Genomic DNA, 19,724 nt, shown 5'->3' on the forward strand with positions numbered 1-19,724 from the left:
CACAGTGTGTGAATTTTTAAGTAACTCAGAACCAAAATACTACTTGTTTTGTCCTGTTTACCCACTGTACAGCTCTGCGGGAATATGATGATGCTATATAAAATACCAGTTCTTATTTGACATCTAAGCATGCAAAACTGCATGGCAAATTTATGAAACAAGAGATCAAAATAATTCAGTAATACCATGACAGATTAAGCATATATAGAGATGATTTAATCTAAGATATACAGTGAAGGAAAACTTTATTTGATCCCCTGCTGATTTTGTAAATTTGTCCACTGACAAAGACATGATCAGTCTATAATTTTAATGGTAGGTTTGTTTGAACAGTGAGAGCCAGAATAACTCATATCAAATAAGTTATAAATTGATTTGCATTTTACTCAGTGAAATAAGTATTTGACCCCTTTGCAAAACAGGACTTAGTACGTGGCAAAACCCTTGTTGGCAATCAGAGGTCAGACGTTTCTTGTAGTTGGCCACCAGGTTTACACACATCTCAGGAGGGATTTTGTCCCACTGCTCTTTGCAGATCCTCTCCAAGTCATTAAGGTTTCGAGGCTGATGTTTGGCAACTTGAACCTTCAGCTCCCTCCACAGATTTTCTATGCAATTAAGGTCTGGAGACTGACTAGGCTACTCTAAGACCTTAATGTGCTTCTTCTTGAGCCATTCCTTTGTTGCCTTGGCCATGTGTTTTGGGTCATTGTCATGCTGGAATACCCATCCATGACCCATTTCAATGGAAGGAGTTTCTCACCCAAGATTTGACAGTACATGGTCCCATTCATCATCCCTTTGATGCGGTGAAGTTGCCCTGTCTCCTTAGCAGGAAAACACCCCCAAAGCTCCATGTTTGATGGTGGGGATGGTGTTCTTGGGGTCATAGGCAGCATTCCTCCTCCTCCTGAGTTGATGCCAAATAGCTCGATTTTGGTCTCATCTGACTGCAACACTTTTACCCAGTTCTCCTCTGAATCATTCAGGTGTTCATTGGCAAACTTCAGATGGGCCTGTACATGTGCTTTCTTGAACAGGGGGACTTTGCGGGCGCTGCAGGATTTCAGTCCTTCACGGCGTAGTGTGTTACCAATTGTTTTCTTTGTGACTATGGTCCCAGCTGCCTTAAGATCATTGACAAGATCCCCCCGTTCTGGGCTGATTCCTCACCGTTCTCATGATCATTGAAACTCCATGAGGTGATATCTTGCATGGAGCCCCAGTCCGAGGGAGATTGACAGTTATTTTGTGTTTCTTTCATTTGCGGATAATCGCACCAACTGTTGTCACCTTCTCACCAAGCTCTTCAACGATGGTCTTTCTTGTAGCCCATTTCAGCCTTGTGTAGGTCTACAATCTTGTCCCTGACATCCTAGGGCCGCTCTTTGATCTTGGCAATGATGGAGACTTTGGAATCTGATTGATTGCTTCTGTGGACAGGTGTCTTTAGACAGGTAACAAACTGAAATTATGTTCACTCACTTTAAGAGAGTGCTCCTAATCTCAGCTCGTTACCTGTATAAAAGATACCTGGGAGCCAGACATCTTGCTGATTGATAGGGGATCAAATACTTATTTCACTAAGTAAAATGCAAATCAATTTATAACTTATTTGAAATGCGCTATTCTGGATTTTCTGTTATTATTCTGTCTCTCACTGTTCAAATACACCTACCATTAAAATTATAGACTGATCATGTCTTTCTCAGTTGACAAACGTAGAAAATCAGCAGGGGATCAAATATTGTTTTCGTTCACTGTACATATGCCTACTAAAATATATATGCCTCGGGGGGATGGATGTTGTGACGTAGCACGCTGCACGTCTGACGAGCTGCGCAACACGTCGGCGGCTGGTGCCGATCTGGATCTCCTGTGATGGATGCGGCTGAATGAGTTCGCGGGACTGCTGGTGCGTTGGAAGGAGGCGGCAGGTGGCAGACGGCAGGCGGCAGGAGGAGTAATCAAGGACGGGCAATCACGTCCGGCAAGTAAGACCGGGCGGTCGCAGGAACGAGCGGCCGCAAGAACAAGTGGCCGAAAGAACGAGCGGCCAAAAGCGAACAGCGGCAAAGCCGCTTGAAGCCGCCTGAAGAAATCTGGCGGCGTTTTGCTCAAGCCACCTGGAGACGCCACCTAGAGACGCCTGACCATAACGGCTCTGCTACAATACGGTGCAGTATCATTACACACTGCCTCCTATTATTTGCATTATACCGGCTCGTATCACCAGCTATGCTTTGAGGCTCATGCTGCATTGAACGTTACAATGAACGGTTTCTGATGTACCTCACATCGTGCTTTACTTTATTATATTGAGCTACAGGTTCTAGCTCTATACTCTTAATTTTGAGCCGCTCCACGCTACCTTGAGTTAGCCTTGAGTTTTATATGGTTAAAGATCCTATTGACCATTGACCAGCTGTCTACTACATGTTATCCTATTGAACTCTTGATATTTGTTTTTGCTTATAACTGATTTTATGCTCATCCGAGCGATAAGAAACATGGAAACTCAGAAAATCAGAAAAATGGACGTTGATACTTATTAAGGTCGACACTAACACGGAATATATATATATATATTTTTATTTTTTTTTCTCTCTTTCTCCTCTCTATATACCTTATCAAGTACTGAAGAGATACCTCATAAACTCATACTATTTATATTGATAAGCTAAGTGGGGATAAGCAAAGGGTTATGTGGTTATAGGGGGAGATATGAACTGCATACAAGATGTTAGGATGGATAAAAGTATGAAACATGGGCATTCTCCTGATGCAAAAATGAAAACTTTGGCCAAATCATTCTCTTTATGTATAGCAAGAAATAACTTATTTGATATATGGAGGACAAATAATCCCTCCATAAAAGATTTTACATTTTATTCTGCTGTACATCAATCTTATTCAAGAATAGATACATTCTTGGTCGATAGTAACACAATAGAAATTTGTAGCTCTGCCTCTATAGGCGTGAGGACATGGTCGGACCACGCCCCGGTAACAATAGAAATAAAAAATAAGGCTGACTTTAAATCTAGGTCCAAATGGAGACTTAATGAATCATTGTTAATATCTCCGTTATTTCAAAAAAAACTTGTGGATTTGGCCAAAGATTTTATAACAAACAATGACAATGGAGAAACCCCGGATACAAACTTGTGGTGCGCATTTAAATGTACTATGAGGGGGTTTATTATACAACAAGGGGCAGCTATTAAGAAATCTAAAGGTCTGATTCTATCAGATCTCTATATCAAGCTAGCACAACTCGAATCAATCAATAAGTTAAATCCATCAATATCTATAGCTGGTGAGATAAATGTAATTCAACTTGAAATAAAAAGTAAGTTAATTGAGAAGTCTGATAGAATCTTAACAAAATTAAAACAAGACTGGTATTATAGTAATAATAGAGCTAGCAAATTGCTAACAAATAAGATCAAAAGTCGAACCAGTAAAAATAGAATTAATAAAATTATTTATAATGATAAATCTTACTTAACCCCAAAACAAATAGGGGAAGCTTTTCGGTTGTATTATAACTCATTATACAATCTCCCTGACCTAAGTAAAGATAAAAAAGAGATTAGAACTTATCTTAATAGTCTGAATCTCCCCAAATTGACTAAAACACAACAAGACACCTTAAATGCCCCAATTCAGCTTTCCGAGATAAACAATACCATTTGTAACTTAAAAAAAGCTAAAGCTCCTGGCCCAGATGGGTTCTCGGCCCCTTTTTATCAATTGCTAAATTCGATTATTTCTCCTCTGTTGCTGAAATTGTTTATACAGATTCCTTTATTAAAAAGTTTTCCATCAGAAATGCTTCAGGCTTCGATAATCCCTATCCCGAAGCCAGGGAAGGATTTAAGTAAAGTGACGAATTATCGTCCTATTTCCTTGATAAATTTAGACATCAAAATCTTTTCAAAAATCTTAGCGGAGAGATTAAAAAAAGTAATACGGCCTCTAATTCATTCTGACCAAACTGGGTTTCTTTTAGAAAGGAGCGGTGAGGATAATACTCGAAGGATCTTAAATCTTATATATGAACTAAATGAGTCTAACTCCCCAGCGGTTTTTATTGCCCTAGACGCCGAAAAGGCGTTTGACCGGGTTAATTGGTCATTCTTAGAAGAAACCCTTAAGATGTTCGGTATGAATGATGTTTTCCTATATAACATTCTGGCTCTTTATAAAAATCCTCAAGCCAAAATTATAGGTATGAATTTAGACTCCGATTTCTTTAACATCAATAACGGGACAAGACAAGGTTGCCCGTTAGCCCCATTATTATATATTCTCTCCATAGAACCTCTTGCGGCTATCATCCGTCGCTCGTCTAAAATTAAAGGGGTATCAACGGGTCCAATTGAACACAAAATAGCACTATATGCAGATGATATCTTGCTTACTTTAACTGAGCCAGAGACCTCAATTTTGGAAACTTTGGAACGTATTAAAGAATATGGTCAATATTCAAACTATAAACTAAACATAGATAAAACACAAACAATTGTTTTTAACTTGGATATCCCCAAATTACTGACTTTAAAGGATAAGTTCTCCTTCCTAGAGAGAGGAGAATTTATTGATTACTTAGGTATTAAAATTTATAATAATTTAGAAGACATAATAACCTATAACTATATGACTTTATTAGAGAGTTTGAAGACCCAACTGGAAGAGTGGCAACGACTAGAAATTTCCTGGTTGGGAAGGTTAAACATACTTAAATCATATATAACACCTAAACTAATTTACTTATTTAGAACTATCCCATTATTTGTACCTCCTAAGATCTTAAATCAATTTGATAGCATATTTTCATCATTTGTTTGGCTAAACAAGAAGGCAAGAGTATCACGCTCTATACTGAGTAATAGCTATGCTCGGGCTGGGGTGAATTTCCCCAATATTCAAAATCTACATAAAATCTGTATGCTCAGTCATTTCTTAGCCTGGGATATCAAACGCGACCAGGATCTACCTTGGTATAATTACGAAATATGGAAATGTAATGGTTTTGATCCATCCCACCTTTTTTGGCATAATCCAAAAGTTCTAAAGCACTTAAATATTATTAATCCTTTAATTTTGAACATTTTAAAAAATATGTTTAAATTTAAAGAAAAATTTGGTTTTGCAGAATTTTGGTCATTGGATATGCCCATAGAAGCGTTACATCTATGTATCAAAGATATAGATTTTAAATCTTGGAAGGCTTATGGGATAATAAAAATAGTAGATATTTATTCTTCAGGGGCTATCAAATCCTTTTCAGAAATACAAGAGAAGTTCTCTCTTCCAGCTAGGGAACAATTCTCCTTTTTAAGATTTATAAGTTTTATTAAAGCTAAACCCTTGAAATCAGCAACTACTTTAGATGCATTTGTGGAAGCTCATTTTAAAAAAAATCTAATATCCAAAATAGGTACATTACTAGAAAAGCAATCATTAACAGAAAAATCCAACACTATTTTGAAATGGGAGGCTGAATTAGACATTTCTTACTCACCAGAAGAATGGCATTCTGCCTGGATTAAAACAAGGAAAGCCATCCATTGTATAAATCTCCAGGAACAATACTTTAAGATCCTCCATAGATGGTATTACACTCCCACAATCTTACATAAAATGTTGGGATCAATTCCAAATGTATGTTGGAGGTGTAATCACGAACTGGGTTCTATGGCTCACATTTGGTGGGAGTGTAGTAGTTTAATTGATTTAAAGAGTAAAATTATGGACCTATTCCAAAAGATGTTTGGTATGCAATGGGAATTAACTCCTCAAGCTTTCCTCTTTCATATTGATGTACCTTATAAAATCAAATTGAATTTGGATTTAATTATTAATATTTTAGCAGCAATAAAAATTTGTATGGCCCGATGTTGGAAATCAGAAGTTGTACCAGCATGGTCACACATCATAAATCAAATCGAATACCAACATCGGATGGAGAAACATTTTTACAGAATACATAATAATTTAATAAAATATGAGAAGATCTGGTTACCCTGGCGAAATATATCACTGCCTATGGTTTAATGATGCCTTTCTTCCTCTCTTCTTATTTTTCTTCTATCTCTTTCTTACCTTGGCAATTTATATCTCTAGTCATACTTACTCTGCAGAGCATATCCCTCGAAAGCCTTTCGCTCTGATTAAATCTAGGGCAGTTGTTGTTGCCGTCTAGGTTTTGAATGTTGACAGTTTGCTTCCATACATGTACTATCCTCACTATGTTACTCATTTGTGTGGAAATTTCCTGTGTGTATAGGATGAAGAACTTTATTCTTTATTTTTAGCTGAAAGAAATACTGTCTGTAATGAATGAACAAAAATTTATTAAAAAATTTATATAATAAAAAAAAAAAATATATATGCCTCAATCAAAAGAAAAATGAAACATTTTTAGAAACAGATCTCTCCCCACTTTGCGATATCACAGTGTGCTTTCATACCATTGTAATCACAATGCAATGTCTCAAAGAGAAGCAGACAAGATGTTAAAGCATATTTTTGTCTTGATGTGTACATCTACAACATACTGTATTACCAAACGTATGTGGACACTTCTCCTAATTACTTAGTTTAGGTGTTTCAGCCACACCCACTGCTCACAGGTGTGTATCTCCATAGACAAACACTGGTAGTATAATGGGTGGTATTGAAGAGTTCAGTGACTCAGTAAACATGGCATTTTCATGAGGATGCCACCTTTGCCACAAGTCAGTGAGATGTTTGCCCTGCTAGATCTGCCCCTTTCTACCGTAGGTGAGTTTATTGTGAATTGGAATCTCAGCCAAGACGTAGAACACACAGAGAGGGCCGCAGAGTCCTTAAAGAGCATAGTGTGTGTAAATTGCCTGTCCTCTAAAGTATCACTCACTAAAGCTTTCCGAACTACCTCTGGAAGCACAAGCATTCTATGTCGGGAGCTTCATGAAATAAATTTCCATGGCCGAGCAGCTGAACACAAACTGAAGACTACCATGCTCAATGCCAAGCATCGTCTCTAGTGGCTTAAAGCATTCTGCCACAGGACTCTTGAGCAGTGGAAATGTATTCTCTAGTCTAATGGGCAAATCTGCCAGGAGAATGCTACATTTTGCATTGCGTTGTGCTTACTGCAAAGTTTGGTGGAGGACGGTTAATGGTTCAGGGCTGTTTTTCATGGTTCGGCTAAGTTCCTTAGTTCCAATGAAGGGTAATATTATTACTACAGCATACAAAGACATTTGATACAATGTATGCTTTCACATTTTGTGGCACCAGATTAGGGAAGGAAGTTTACTGTTCCAGCATTACTGCACCCCTGTGCGCAAAGCAAGGTCCATAAATACATGGTTTGTCAAGCTTGGTGTGGAGGAACTTTGGTGATCTGCATAGAAATCTGACCTTCACCCCATTAAACACCTTTGGATACAAATTAAAAGCTGGTTGGGAGCCAGGCCACCTTGACCAACATAAGTGCTTGACCTTATAAATGCTCTTTTAGCTGAATGGCCCATAGACACACTCCAAGATCTTGTGTAAAGCTTTACCAGATGAATGGAGATTGCTATAGCTTCAAAAGAGAGGGGGCAATTTCATAACAATGCTCATGGTTTAAGAATAAGGTGTCCAACAAACGCATATAATTGTGTGATAGTCAGGTGTCTGCATACTTTTAGTCACATAGTATATAAATTTACTTGATATCATTCCATATATAACTTTTTCTCTAACAATTCCTCCACCTGAATTTAAATAAATCAACTACTATGTCATGAAAACATGTCTGTTACTGTGTTTTTACTTATTCCCTACAATACTCTATTGAAACAAGAACTAACTGCTCATGTAGAAGGCAAATGTGCAGACAGGCTGTGCTAAACATATTTTATCTACGATCAGTTTCACAGACCTGTATATTAAATATGAAATACTAATAATTTATCTGGAGCTGTTACATGTAATCCCAAAATGTTAATATTAACCTGTTGCAGTGAATTGAAAAAATGTATCAAAATCAAAGGTCAAAGGTCAAAATAATAGAAGGTGTGTTCAACTATGTTACATTAACTGAAATGTGGGAATTGTATGCTTCAATAAGATGAAGAAGTAAATGAATATAAAAAATATGGTTAGCGCTAGCTTTTTTGTTAATGTTTTACAGCTATATAAATACATTATTGACTACAAAAAAGACAGTAATTAATACATGAATGCTCTTTGATTTTTCAGGTAACCTACTTAGATATAAGGAAAGAAAGTAAAGTAACATCAGGATAAAAAAAATCAGATATAGACTAGTTTTGCCACCATGTGGCACAGATCTCAGAATACACGAGGTAAAACAATTCTTTACATTTTAGAAAATGTGCATTTAACAGGCAAAATTGTGCACAATTATCCTTGCTTTCTTTGGCCATATGTCTTGGAACACTATATTAGCTTTGGCTAGCCCTGTGGGCTGTATGCTGCCAGCCCTCCAAAACCTCTCACTACCATTATAGCCAAAAGAATCAGCATTATCAATAGGAGTTATTGTTTGTAAATGCAACAATCATTCCTGTTTATTAAAAATTTTCTTATCATGCAGAATGAATCTTATCTGCAAATAATACACAATATACTGTCTGAGATTGTATCCCCTTTTCAACTGTTAGTAGAGTGGAAAGTTATAATTACAAATAGACAACTCTCTATTGGACACAAAACTGCCTATGAATTTGAACATATTTAAGCAAGAAATCCAAAAGACTAGCACAGCAATGAAACATACCTGCTCCGAAGTGCTTGCTTTCCTGTCCACAGTAAAATGGTTGTAGGAATAAAATGGCTCTCTTATGATTATGTGTCTTGCTAGGGACAAAATAAGATACATAGCTCCTTTTGTCTCCTGGGCCACTCTGTTTCTGTGCTAATTATGAAATGAAGCTTTTCAAGTTATAACTCCCTCACCTAATAATTTTGTATACCTTAATGAATTAAAACGCAAAGACTAAAGACACCATTATGGTTTAAGTATATTAAAAAAAGATTTTTCTGTAAATGATTATTTAATTGAAAATCATGATATAACAGTTAAAACAGTAATTCTGTGATTCTAAAATATATATGTACCATGGAAACCAGACTGATAACATAATGCTGCTCAAGCTTTAAATTCACACAAACTAGAAATGTCAATTCGTTTGTTGGTACTTGTATTAATTAAGCTTATAAATGTTTTCCATTCTTCTATTTAGAAGTAGGGTGTTTTGTATATAGTCACTTTAAAAATATATATGCTTCATCTTCTTTTAATAATTTACTTTTGGTGCAAATAAAATGGATGGAAAGGAATTTATAAGTTAAAATGTGGATATCCATGGTAGACAAAAACTAAATAATACCACGTAATATGGTACTTTTAGAAAGGCACATGTATTTCATTTGAGTGTACGTTTATTTTAATAAAAATAACACCTGTTTAAAGCAAGTACAATATATTTGTCTATACAAGTTAATAAATATTATAAATTAGTGATTATATAAATATATTGGTGTAATCACACACAAGTTACAAATACTGTTACACAATTAAACGACTACAAATCACATAACACTATTAATATGTTTCTTTGGAAAGTGATTTAGATTTAAAATGTTTTATAAAAAAGAATAATCTTAGTGGAAAAATTATTCATAGGCGACAAAAGCTAATTAATGATAAATATCGAGGTTGACAGAGGCCCTATCCTTAATTCAACATGTATTTTGGTAGAAAAAAATGTAGTGGCCAACTGACATTGATATAAGACAGCAAACACTCTTTGTATCTTCTTCACCAATATTTTTAGTTTCATGTACAGTGTCATTTGTTCCTTTATTTAAAGAATGTTACAAAAAGGCGCACCCCACTAATAATATAAAATTGATTGTATTTGGTAGTTATATAAAGAAATCTTGGTTTATTGATTCTTTACCAGGGCAAAATTAAACCTTTCAGTTGTAAAATAGTTTTCTGAACTAATGATAGAAGAGAGAAAGCAAAATGGCTGCGGTTACAATGTACATTTCAACATTATTCTATCCACTGAACTATTTTTAAGACTCACCTATTTCATAATATAGGAAGCTATGTCAATTGGGTAGCTGTTTTTATTTATTCTGAACATGAAATACATTTATACAAAATAATAAATGTAGGGGTTTTTTAAAATGTATTCACATTTTTGTTACACAAGACAGAATTTATTAACAGAAAAAAAACAGATTAACAAACTGTAAGAACCTTCCATGGACTGGCTGTGACATGAGCCATTACAATTTTCCGTCCTGTAATCCATTATATGTATACATTCTTAGAAACCATTTGCAACAACACATTAGAAACATTAGAAACTAAACATTAAAAACAAACAGATATACACTTAGTTTTTTGGCATGTAAACATTAACTTCTTTATTCCTATATGGGAAAATAACATATACCTCTTTAGTGCATGCAATATACAATATGATATCTAAAAATAAATATTGCTGGATAACTCTCTCTCTCTATATGTCATTATTACAAACTTATAAAACATGGGTAAGGAGATTTAAGAATAAAATGTAAACTGCAAACATTTGAACTGAAAAAAATTAAAACCATGTTTAAATTTAAAAGTGATCATTTTATAGGTTATTTAGATTAATAATATATTATTATGTACCTCACTCTTTTTGGGTCTTGGTGTATCCTAGGTCCTGTTGTCTTTCCAGATTAAGTAGGACATTAATATATAAATATTACTTTGGAGTTTGCAGAAAAATGAATTACACAAACAAGATTTCCAAGATTTTATTCTTTTTGTGTTACTAAAATTTCCATTAGGGAACAAAATGCCCATTTCACCCACCTGCAATCAAAGATTGTATCCCCCTAGAAAGCTGTTACATTTTACAAGAATTTATTTAAAGCATGCTGGCACAACTCACTCACATGGGGTTTCTGTTAAGTGTAACAAGGCTGTTGGAAGTTAAAGGAGTCATTTTCACTGCTGTAGCTTACATAACTAAAGAAAGCTGGCCATTGTAAATTACAAAAACTGCTTATCTATTAAACTTGCATTTTAACTTTGATTGTGTTATTAAAAACACATGAACCAAAATAAGTCACACATGCTAGAGAATAGTTACGAATTATGTATCTTGTAATAAAATAGCATTTTTACAAGCAGCACACAGAGAATATAGCAGTGCTGAATACAGTACTATTTAGGATTTAGAATGGTATTGTATTTAGCATTTAAGTAGCTAATTTTAGTAACTAAATTAAATTAACTTTGAACAGTTTGAAAAAAATGATGACTGCCGAGTACTTTTGAGCTGTGTCCACATTGACATTGTTCTCGTAGTTTTCAAGTAAACTTAATATGAACTAAATACTAAACGATCAAGTGAAATGTTCAGGCACCTTTAGGCCCAACAAGTGTTAACAATTGTTATAGCCTATAAATCTTACAAAATGTTTTGCTAGATTTCTCCTTTTTTTCTGAGAAACAAATACTGCCTCTATGATATTATGACTTTTTTAATTATGTATGGTAACTAAACCTCTAAGCTCATTATAAGAAAATGTTTCTATCAGAGTCATTTTCAATTAAAAACAATTCTTATTGAACACTAATATCCCCCACTAGTTTTGGGTAAGGACAGCATTAATATATATGAACACATTCATTGATACATATGTTATGCAGTATTTATAAACATAATAAATATTCGGTAGTCTGAATCAAGTGGAATGAAAACACAGATGAACATGTTTTGAACAGATCAAATTACATTTTTAAAATACTATAAATGTTATATAATCCTTCTCTTAAATGCACTGGGAATGATTAACTAAAAAAAATAGTAATAGTATTAGATTAAAATTTCCTTTAATTGTTTATACCATAATAGATATGCATTGAGGGTGCTAAATAAACCCAAACGCTGATGGAAGGTGTTCCTATATAAACTGTAAATGAAGCAAATAAACTATACCAGATTTCATAAACAGAAATATTTCCTGGTATTTCTTGACAGCAAATGTGTATGGAATCACACATTGGTCAATTTTGGGTCCAGATAACATTGCTGTATTTGAAAATCTCCATTTGTAACTGTTTGATGTTGTGCATGATACATTTTCCAAGAATAGATAGATAGCTAGGGAGGCAGAGGAAGGGCCTAGAGTGGCAGGTCCAGTGGGGCAGCAGCTCCATGTCTCCTCCACCATTCAATGGGTCAAGTTGACACAGCCTCCCTAGTTTTCTCATGCATGGTACCACATGTTCTTGATATATGCCAGGATATGATGTCAGGAACTGGTAGAGAAGTGTGAATTTGCAGTGTATGGTATGTGTTATATAAATGCATGGGATGGTGTGTGCAGTATGTTTGGGGACATAATAGCAAAAGCAATGAAGCAGCATACCAGAGTGGACAGAACTGTGTCTGTACCACATTTCATCTATTTATATTTATTTTGATGTATTATACTGTAATTAAATTTTATGTCACATTAACAGGTTGAGCAGTACACAGCTTGTTTTCTAAAAAAAAAAAACAACAACTGATGTTTAAATGAGGAAAAGGTTATGTTTCTGTGCAAAAGTATTCAAAGGTATGTTTACCTTCACACATACCCAGATGAGTAATTCAGCAACAGTGTTACCCATTTAATTCATGGCAAATCACCTAATTTAACTATGGTAGGATTTGTTTTGATAACAATTCAACATGAAAATATCACACCACCCTATAAACCTGAGCCAAATTGATTGTCCCACTTTTTTCTCTGGCCACATATATTTTCTTACAAATACTTATTAGGACAATTTGGCTTTACTAATTTAGTATTATAACATGTAATACTTATTGTATGCGGTAATGGCATATCAATAGTGATACATCTATATGATATTTTGCTTTTGAATTACAACCTAAATAATGTTACAGCTAGCTCACTAGATATCTTAGAAATCAATGATATAGCCTTCACACGGTATGTTTTGCACACCTGTGCAATAAAGATTTTATAAATGTAACAGACAAACATTATTATATAAGCATATTAAGTTAGATTTACTACTGTTTTTTATATACACTCTACCTGTATTGTGATTTTAGAGATTGCAAAATATATCCATAAGACAGTCATATTTTTTATTACAAGTGGGCGACATAGCCATATGCGCCCGTGCTACAATATCTGTAATAAGTTTTGTTTGAAGAGATAAGGAACCAAAGGCATGGATAGTTTTATAGTTGTTCATTAAAAATCTGTATGATTTAATTATCTTCATATTATGATCTATAGATTTTATCAAAATTAGTTTATATAAAACATACGAGCAGAGTTACCAAATTGACACTTTTTAAAATAAAAGTAGAGCACAAAAACAATATTATGAGTTTTGTCATATTGTTCTTATGTAAGCGTATATGTATGCATTTTTTCATGTGTGTCCCGTGTATTGTTAAAAGGTGAATAAAGTAAAGTAACAACTGTTAGTCACATAAATTGCAGTGTGTCATTTTTTAAGGATCCGCTTTTTTCTATTTTTTTTTCCTTTTTGAGGAATATAGTTTATTTTTCTATAAAATAAAAACCCTGTTCTCTGAACTGGCAATGTATTAAATTGATTTTTTAATGGTGATAACTATTTTTAACTTGCTGCAACGTAATTATGTGACAACGTAGTAATATGTATTACCGTGTGTAATGTGTGCAACACATTCATAGCAAAATGGTCACGCTTTCTATAACGTTGTATAACATTATTTCAGGTATGATTGGAAATGATTATATTTTATTTATATAGCGCCAACAATTTACGCAGCGCTTAATACATTACTTATGTTCAAACTGTATGACAAGACGAGAATCCAAAGACTAAGACAATCCGATACATTAGGTAGAGAGGGTCCTGCTGGCAAGCCTACAATCTTGAAGAATTGATTTGTAAATTGACGCAGTCCAACCCTGAATTGTGTTTTCGGGTTAAATGTTTTTTGGCGTTTATATTAAGAATGATACGTTTTATCAGATGTTACAGTTCACGTCACTGGATATACAATAATAATATACTAGAAAATGTAACTAGATGATCAACGTGAGACTTAAACAGTGTTTGTTCTGGCCTAATGCTTAAGGATTTATTTCCTAAATTGCTATCTGAGGCACCAATTAAAGCCTGGAGTGAATTAAGCGCCATTACTTTGCGATCACCATAATCTCACTTCTTTTCAAATCCTTTCATGTTTACAGACTAAATCTCGGCAATGTCTCAACTGCAAAACACTCAGAATGGCCATCAATGACATTTTATTTTCTGCAAGGTGTACAGAATGATTGGCATACAATTAGAAATTTGTGATTAAATATAAGTTGGTTCCATTGAATTGGTTGCTTAAACCCTTTCTACTAAAGAAAATATTCGTTTACAGAGATTACAAAGCCTCTTGGTTCACCGGTGTGTATTTATGAGAAAGCGATGCATACATAAATCTCCCTGGGACATTTTATTATGAAATCTGCTTTATCAGCAACAGCATACGATTATTATTTTTTTCATTATGTATGAAACCGAGATGGTCAATAGCATGCTACTGAGCCAATAAAAAAACTTTATACAACAATTAATTCATACATCTTTAAACAAAGAAATATAAATGCAACATATTTCAGCAGGGTAATGCAAAGATACTTACACCTTTATCTGAACACACTAATTTTTACTTGCTAACTGTAAAGATTGAGTCTTGCTCGATCTTACCACTAAATTACTCATCATCCCTTTAACGTCAGACAAATGTCACTAAGAAACCTAATCTGTTATGTTTGACTTAGTTTACATAGAAACAGATACATATAATCAGTAGAATAGACTGTGTTACATAATTGTATAGCACAATTTACAGCAGTTCTACTTTACAAATGAAATACCTAAGGAGAATATATTATCACATGCATACTTGTATTAACGCTACTCAGACACTGCCCTGTAAAAAAAACCAAAAACATTTTATCACCGAGGGACCAAATTAAGTTAAGATTTTAATGACTTCCAGTGATCGCTGTGTTACTCCTCCATTTCAAAAGGTTTCCCCTTGCTCTCAGGCTGGTTATGAGCGATTGTCCCTACTAATCAGAATCGCAGAGAGCAAATTCCACACTTTATGACCCACATAAAACACTTTTGTAGTGCCATTTAGTAACTAATTCCTGCATTAGATTATATCTCTTAATAAAGAGGTGTATTCACTTTACAGCTGAGCCAGCAACACATTTATGAATTGACTTCATTACGTTTTCATTTTTTTGAAATGTGAAATTTGTCTTCAGATTAAAACCATTAGTATTAAAAAAATATTGAATTTTTTTAACAGTAAAAACTGTTACCTTGTCTTATAATTGACTACTTACTGCAAAACCTAATATACAGACATACATACAGTAATATGCTTATGTGGCCTTTACTGACACGCAAAAACAGCTAATAGGTTATGTGTAATATTATATGGTAAGTAAACAATAACATACTTCCAATTTATTTCGTTGTTTTTCACATGGACAACTAAATTCAAAACAAACTTTTTTATTTAGGTATTTATAATCATATATAGCCATTCATCCACTGCTGAAGTTGAGAGCGAATATATTTTTAGAATAGACAGTAGGTGTAAATTAATTTACTAATAATGTGTATCATAAAAAAGTTTAGCCCATAAAAATGCGCTTTCTAGTAATAAGAGGTTGGCTCACAAAACGCAGATTTTAGAGCACTTCACGTACTCCCTAATTATGACAACTCTGAAATTGGCCTGTGTAATTAACCTCATAGATCATTCTTCTCTCCTTATTCTAACGCTTTTCAGGTATTTAAACTGTTCATCAGCCGCCCAGTGATAATGTGCCAGTACTGGTTTGCATTCATGTGTTAATTACTCTTAAGACCTCAGTTGGTCCCCTAATTGCCTGAACCAGCCTCTGTATCAGTTGATTATTTAATGTTTGAGTTTTTAATTTCACTTAACGTTTCAATCTTTTATCTCCCTTCAGATTCCAGAGATTAGTGTCCTACTTTTTTGGCAAAGTTTACAATTATTCATATAATACATCGTTGCAATGTATTGGTGTAATTATACATTGTATTTAACTTAACACTTAAACTGTATCTGTATCCTAAATTATGATTTAAGTATCTGCTTTCTATTAGTATTTTTCCGAAAACTGTTCCTAAGCTTTTGTAGGTATATGTAACTTTGACAATTTGTTTGTATCTCAGGATGACATAAAAATCACAATGTGTAAAGTGACTACTTAATAAATATAAATACACATTTTCGTGCAATGATTATTTCCATGCTTTTATTTATTGCGGAATTCTTAGATTAAATAACTGAAGTAATATGAAATAGTAAACTAACCCCTTGTATATCAACCAACCAGTTTGTGCTGGTAATGAGCTAGTCTGAAGGGTGCCACATAACTGATACTGCATAAAATAAACCCAGGATGGAGAGGTTAAATAGCTTCAAATGGCATTTTGGAGTTGAGTCTTTATTTAAAAAAAAAATCCCAGTGGCAGCAAGGAACAGACACGACCATTAAGATGATTTACTCTCACTGTGTCAGTTCTAAGAGATACTGGGGATGCAAACATCTTTATAAAGATAACAATTAAAGACGCATTCCAGTGACACCAAACGGAGATACTGCAAATAAGATGATTCCATTTAGACTAATGATTGTAGAGATGGGCAATTTTATTGATTATTCATTACCCGTGGATTTATTTTACTGTGCAATATTAAAAAATATTGTCTCCTAGTGAAAACACTCTTCGTGAAATTACCTGCCATAGTTTGTTTTTGTTACATAAATCATAGCATTATACATTAGGTAATACAATACTGCATTCAAATACAGTCCACTTACTTTCTTGCTGTGGAGTGTCACTTCCACTAGTGAGTCCAGGGGATTCTAGTAAACTCCTACCGGCTTCTCCTGAGTTCTCTTCCGCCTGAGCTCCCACCATTTCCCCAGCCTCTTCTAAATCCAACAGGTGACTCACTGAGAAGTTCTTTTTAGCCTGTAAATTGTCCAGATTAGTTGTGATCGGACTATCTAAGCGACTGGCCAGGGCAGCCTGTCTGTCCATAACATGCTGATTATAGCTGGTCATGATTTTCTTCCTCAGGCTTTCAGGTTATGTTGAAAAATAACAACCGAGAGGTTACAATATAATCGACCCACCTCCTGGTACCCCTATAAATCTTGAGGCCACCACAAGAAGCTGTTGATCCTGTAGATTCTACAGTGCAGACGTATAATCCAGACGTGCTCTTCTTAGTACTCCCACTGGCAGTTTTTTTTCTTGATTTAAGTCAGACAAGTTATAAGAAATGCAAGCATTAGTGTTTTTTTCAACTCCAGTCCAACACACAGAGATGCCAATAACAGAACATTCTTAGTCTTGGTGCATCTTGAAAACAAAGTGGATCCTCTCCCTCTCTGCTCTCTCCAATTTCAAGAATGACTTGGGTTTCACAGGGGATGATGTCTTGCAGATGTAAAAAAAAACCCCCCCCCAAAAAAACCATAAAAAAACGTCAGTTTTCGCTTCTCTTCTCTTTTGGAAGGAATGAGATTTAAAGAGTCCAGATATGTTTTTTTCACCGTTCCTCTCTTGGATCAAGAAACTCTTTGGCACATCAAACGCCCCAGACTGGCACGGAGGGAGAGCATTTGCAAAGAATAAATGAAAATTGGAGACCCAGGGGAGGGCAGATCGACTTAATAACAGCCTGTAATTACGTGGCAATCTCTTTGTGCTGTTTCTGACGTTTCACAGATCACCCCCTTTCTTCTACATCACAAATTATGTCTCCCCCTTCTCTGACCAACAGCAGCACCAACCAAAAATCACTGTGATTAGCAGTTGCTTGCCAACATCTGATTTGGCCAGTTTTTTTTCGTTCAGCTTGTTGGAGTCAAATTCTGATTCTCAGTCTCTAAAAGTTTGTACGGAGACAAACCGACAGCTATTCTGAGCCAGTCACTTCAAACAATGTGATTATTTTTTTTCTATAATTTTTTCCTTGTGACTTTTTTAAGGTCATGTTGTAAAATCTCTTTTGCGTGTTTTGATAAGAACTGCAGGGACATTTTCTGTAGCTAATCCACGACTAATACTATCAACACTTTTTTGTGTTTCCCGTCTGTTCATCAACAAGGCTCAGGGCTAAGAATAAGATCATAACACAAACAATAATTTTCAATATTATGCAAAGAAGCGCTAATTGTAGTTTTAGATTAATTTAACCTTGTATAATAATTTCAAGGGCATTCATGCTATGTAAAACCAACATTACTGGTTGTAAAGCATCAGTTATTAAACAAATATTTACGTTTTTTTTATATTGAAATGCATCTCAGTAATGCTCGGTTTGTCTGTATGATTTTTGTGGAACAAGATGTGGGCAAGTAGGATATTTCCATTAATAAACTTGACAGCCTTGGAGGACCTTATTAAAAAATTAAATAATATGATAGAATAAACAAAGACGTTGCCTTGTAAATTACTTGGAAGCATAATATTGTTTCATTTGTTTAGCTTTTAGAGAAGCTTTCGGTTTATTCATAAGCAAAATATTTATGCTTGTATTTTTTGATGATTTAAATCACATACTGTTGGTTTTCTTGATTATTTTTAATATACACATTAACCAAATAAACCAATATTGTTAAAGAACGTTAAGGTTTTATTACTTTTAGGTGGCTTATGCAGTAAAGATGCATTTAGAAAGTGAACCTAGTGAACTTTTCACATTATGGCCAGTCTTAAATGTATATGTAGCTTTGTGGAACAGCTCCACATAGTATGTTGGCACTTAAAATTCTAATACAACAAAAATTAATTAGCTGTCTTGAGTCTTCCCAGAAACATAATAAGCAAATATTTTTCTTAGGTATTTTCTAGCTGAACGCCAAAATATTCTAAATCAACTTTACAGTTATTACTTAAACAAGTTAAATAAGGTTGCTTACTGCAACTTTATGTCCAGTCTCAGAAACACAAACTAGATTAGTCTCATACTTTTAGGGTTTAAGGACATAATTGTGCTTGTGGCTCATGATTCAGATTCATATTTCATCTTTGTTTTAGAAATATAGTTTCACCCACTCTTGAACAGTCTGGTTGACTTTGCAAAGTTTGTTCCTTTCTTCTGTGTAATGCTTGAATATCTGCCTGATTGTTTAGTCATATTATAATACTGCATAATAAAAAACATAAGCTGTTTTCAATCATTAAAGCATCAAAAGAAAGTGAGAGCAATTCTCCTTAAGTCCTTAAAGTATCTTGTAGTTAGTTGCATGCTAAGGTTGTCATTAATTTGATCCTGGTTGATGGGAGTGCTTGATTGTTTTGTGTTGAGTGTATATTTTTGTGAAAATGCTACAGAAAGTAAGAAAACAGAAATAATGGGATTGCATGAGGTTTAAAAAGGGTCTGAACAGGAGTGCTGAGGTCCATGTGTTTCAATGGCAGGAACCTGGGCTCCAAGCTGCCATAGACAGACATGCAGCCCCCTGATCTAGGGAAAGAACATTTGATGCCATCAAAGGAATACAGATTGAAACCAGATGTTCTCTCCCCAGCTTTTTCTATGCATTTAATTAAGGAACTGGGACTAGGA

At 34.5% G+C, this 19,724-nt stretch overlaps 1 protein-coding gene across 1 annotated transcript in view; it reads right to left on the bottom strand.

The window, feature by feature from the left end:
* The window catches only part of PRRX1 (paired related homeobox 1), a 96,734-nt gene extending 79,525 nt beyond the window's left edge, over positions 1 to 17,209 (bottom strand). Inside the window, exon 1 of the mRNA XM_089501298.1 lies at positions 16,963 to 17,209. Coding sequence (XP_089357424.1) covers positions 16,963 to 17,209 — 247 coding nt within the window. The remainder of the gene's footprint in view (positions 1 to 16,962) is intronic.
* Positions 17,210 to 19,724: the final 2,515 nt, after the last annotated feature.

This window comes from Sceloporus occidentalis, unplaced genomic scaffold (assembly GCF_023333645.1).
Source record: "Sceloporus occidentalis isolate IW3139 unplaced genomic scaffold, rSceOcc1.0.p SCAF_170, whole genome shotgun sequence".
Classification (NCBI taxonomy): domain Eukaryota; kingdom Metazoa; phylum Chordata; class Lepidosauria; order Squamata; family Phrynosomatidae; genus Sceloporus; species Sceloporus occidentalis.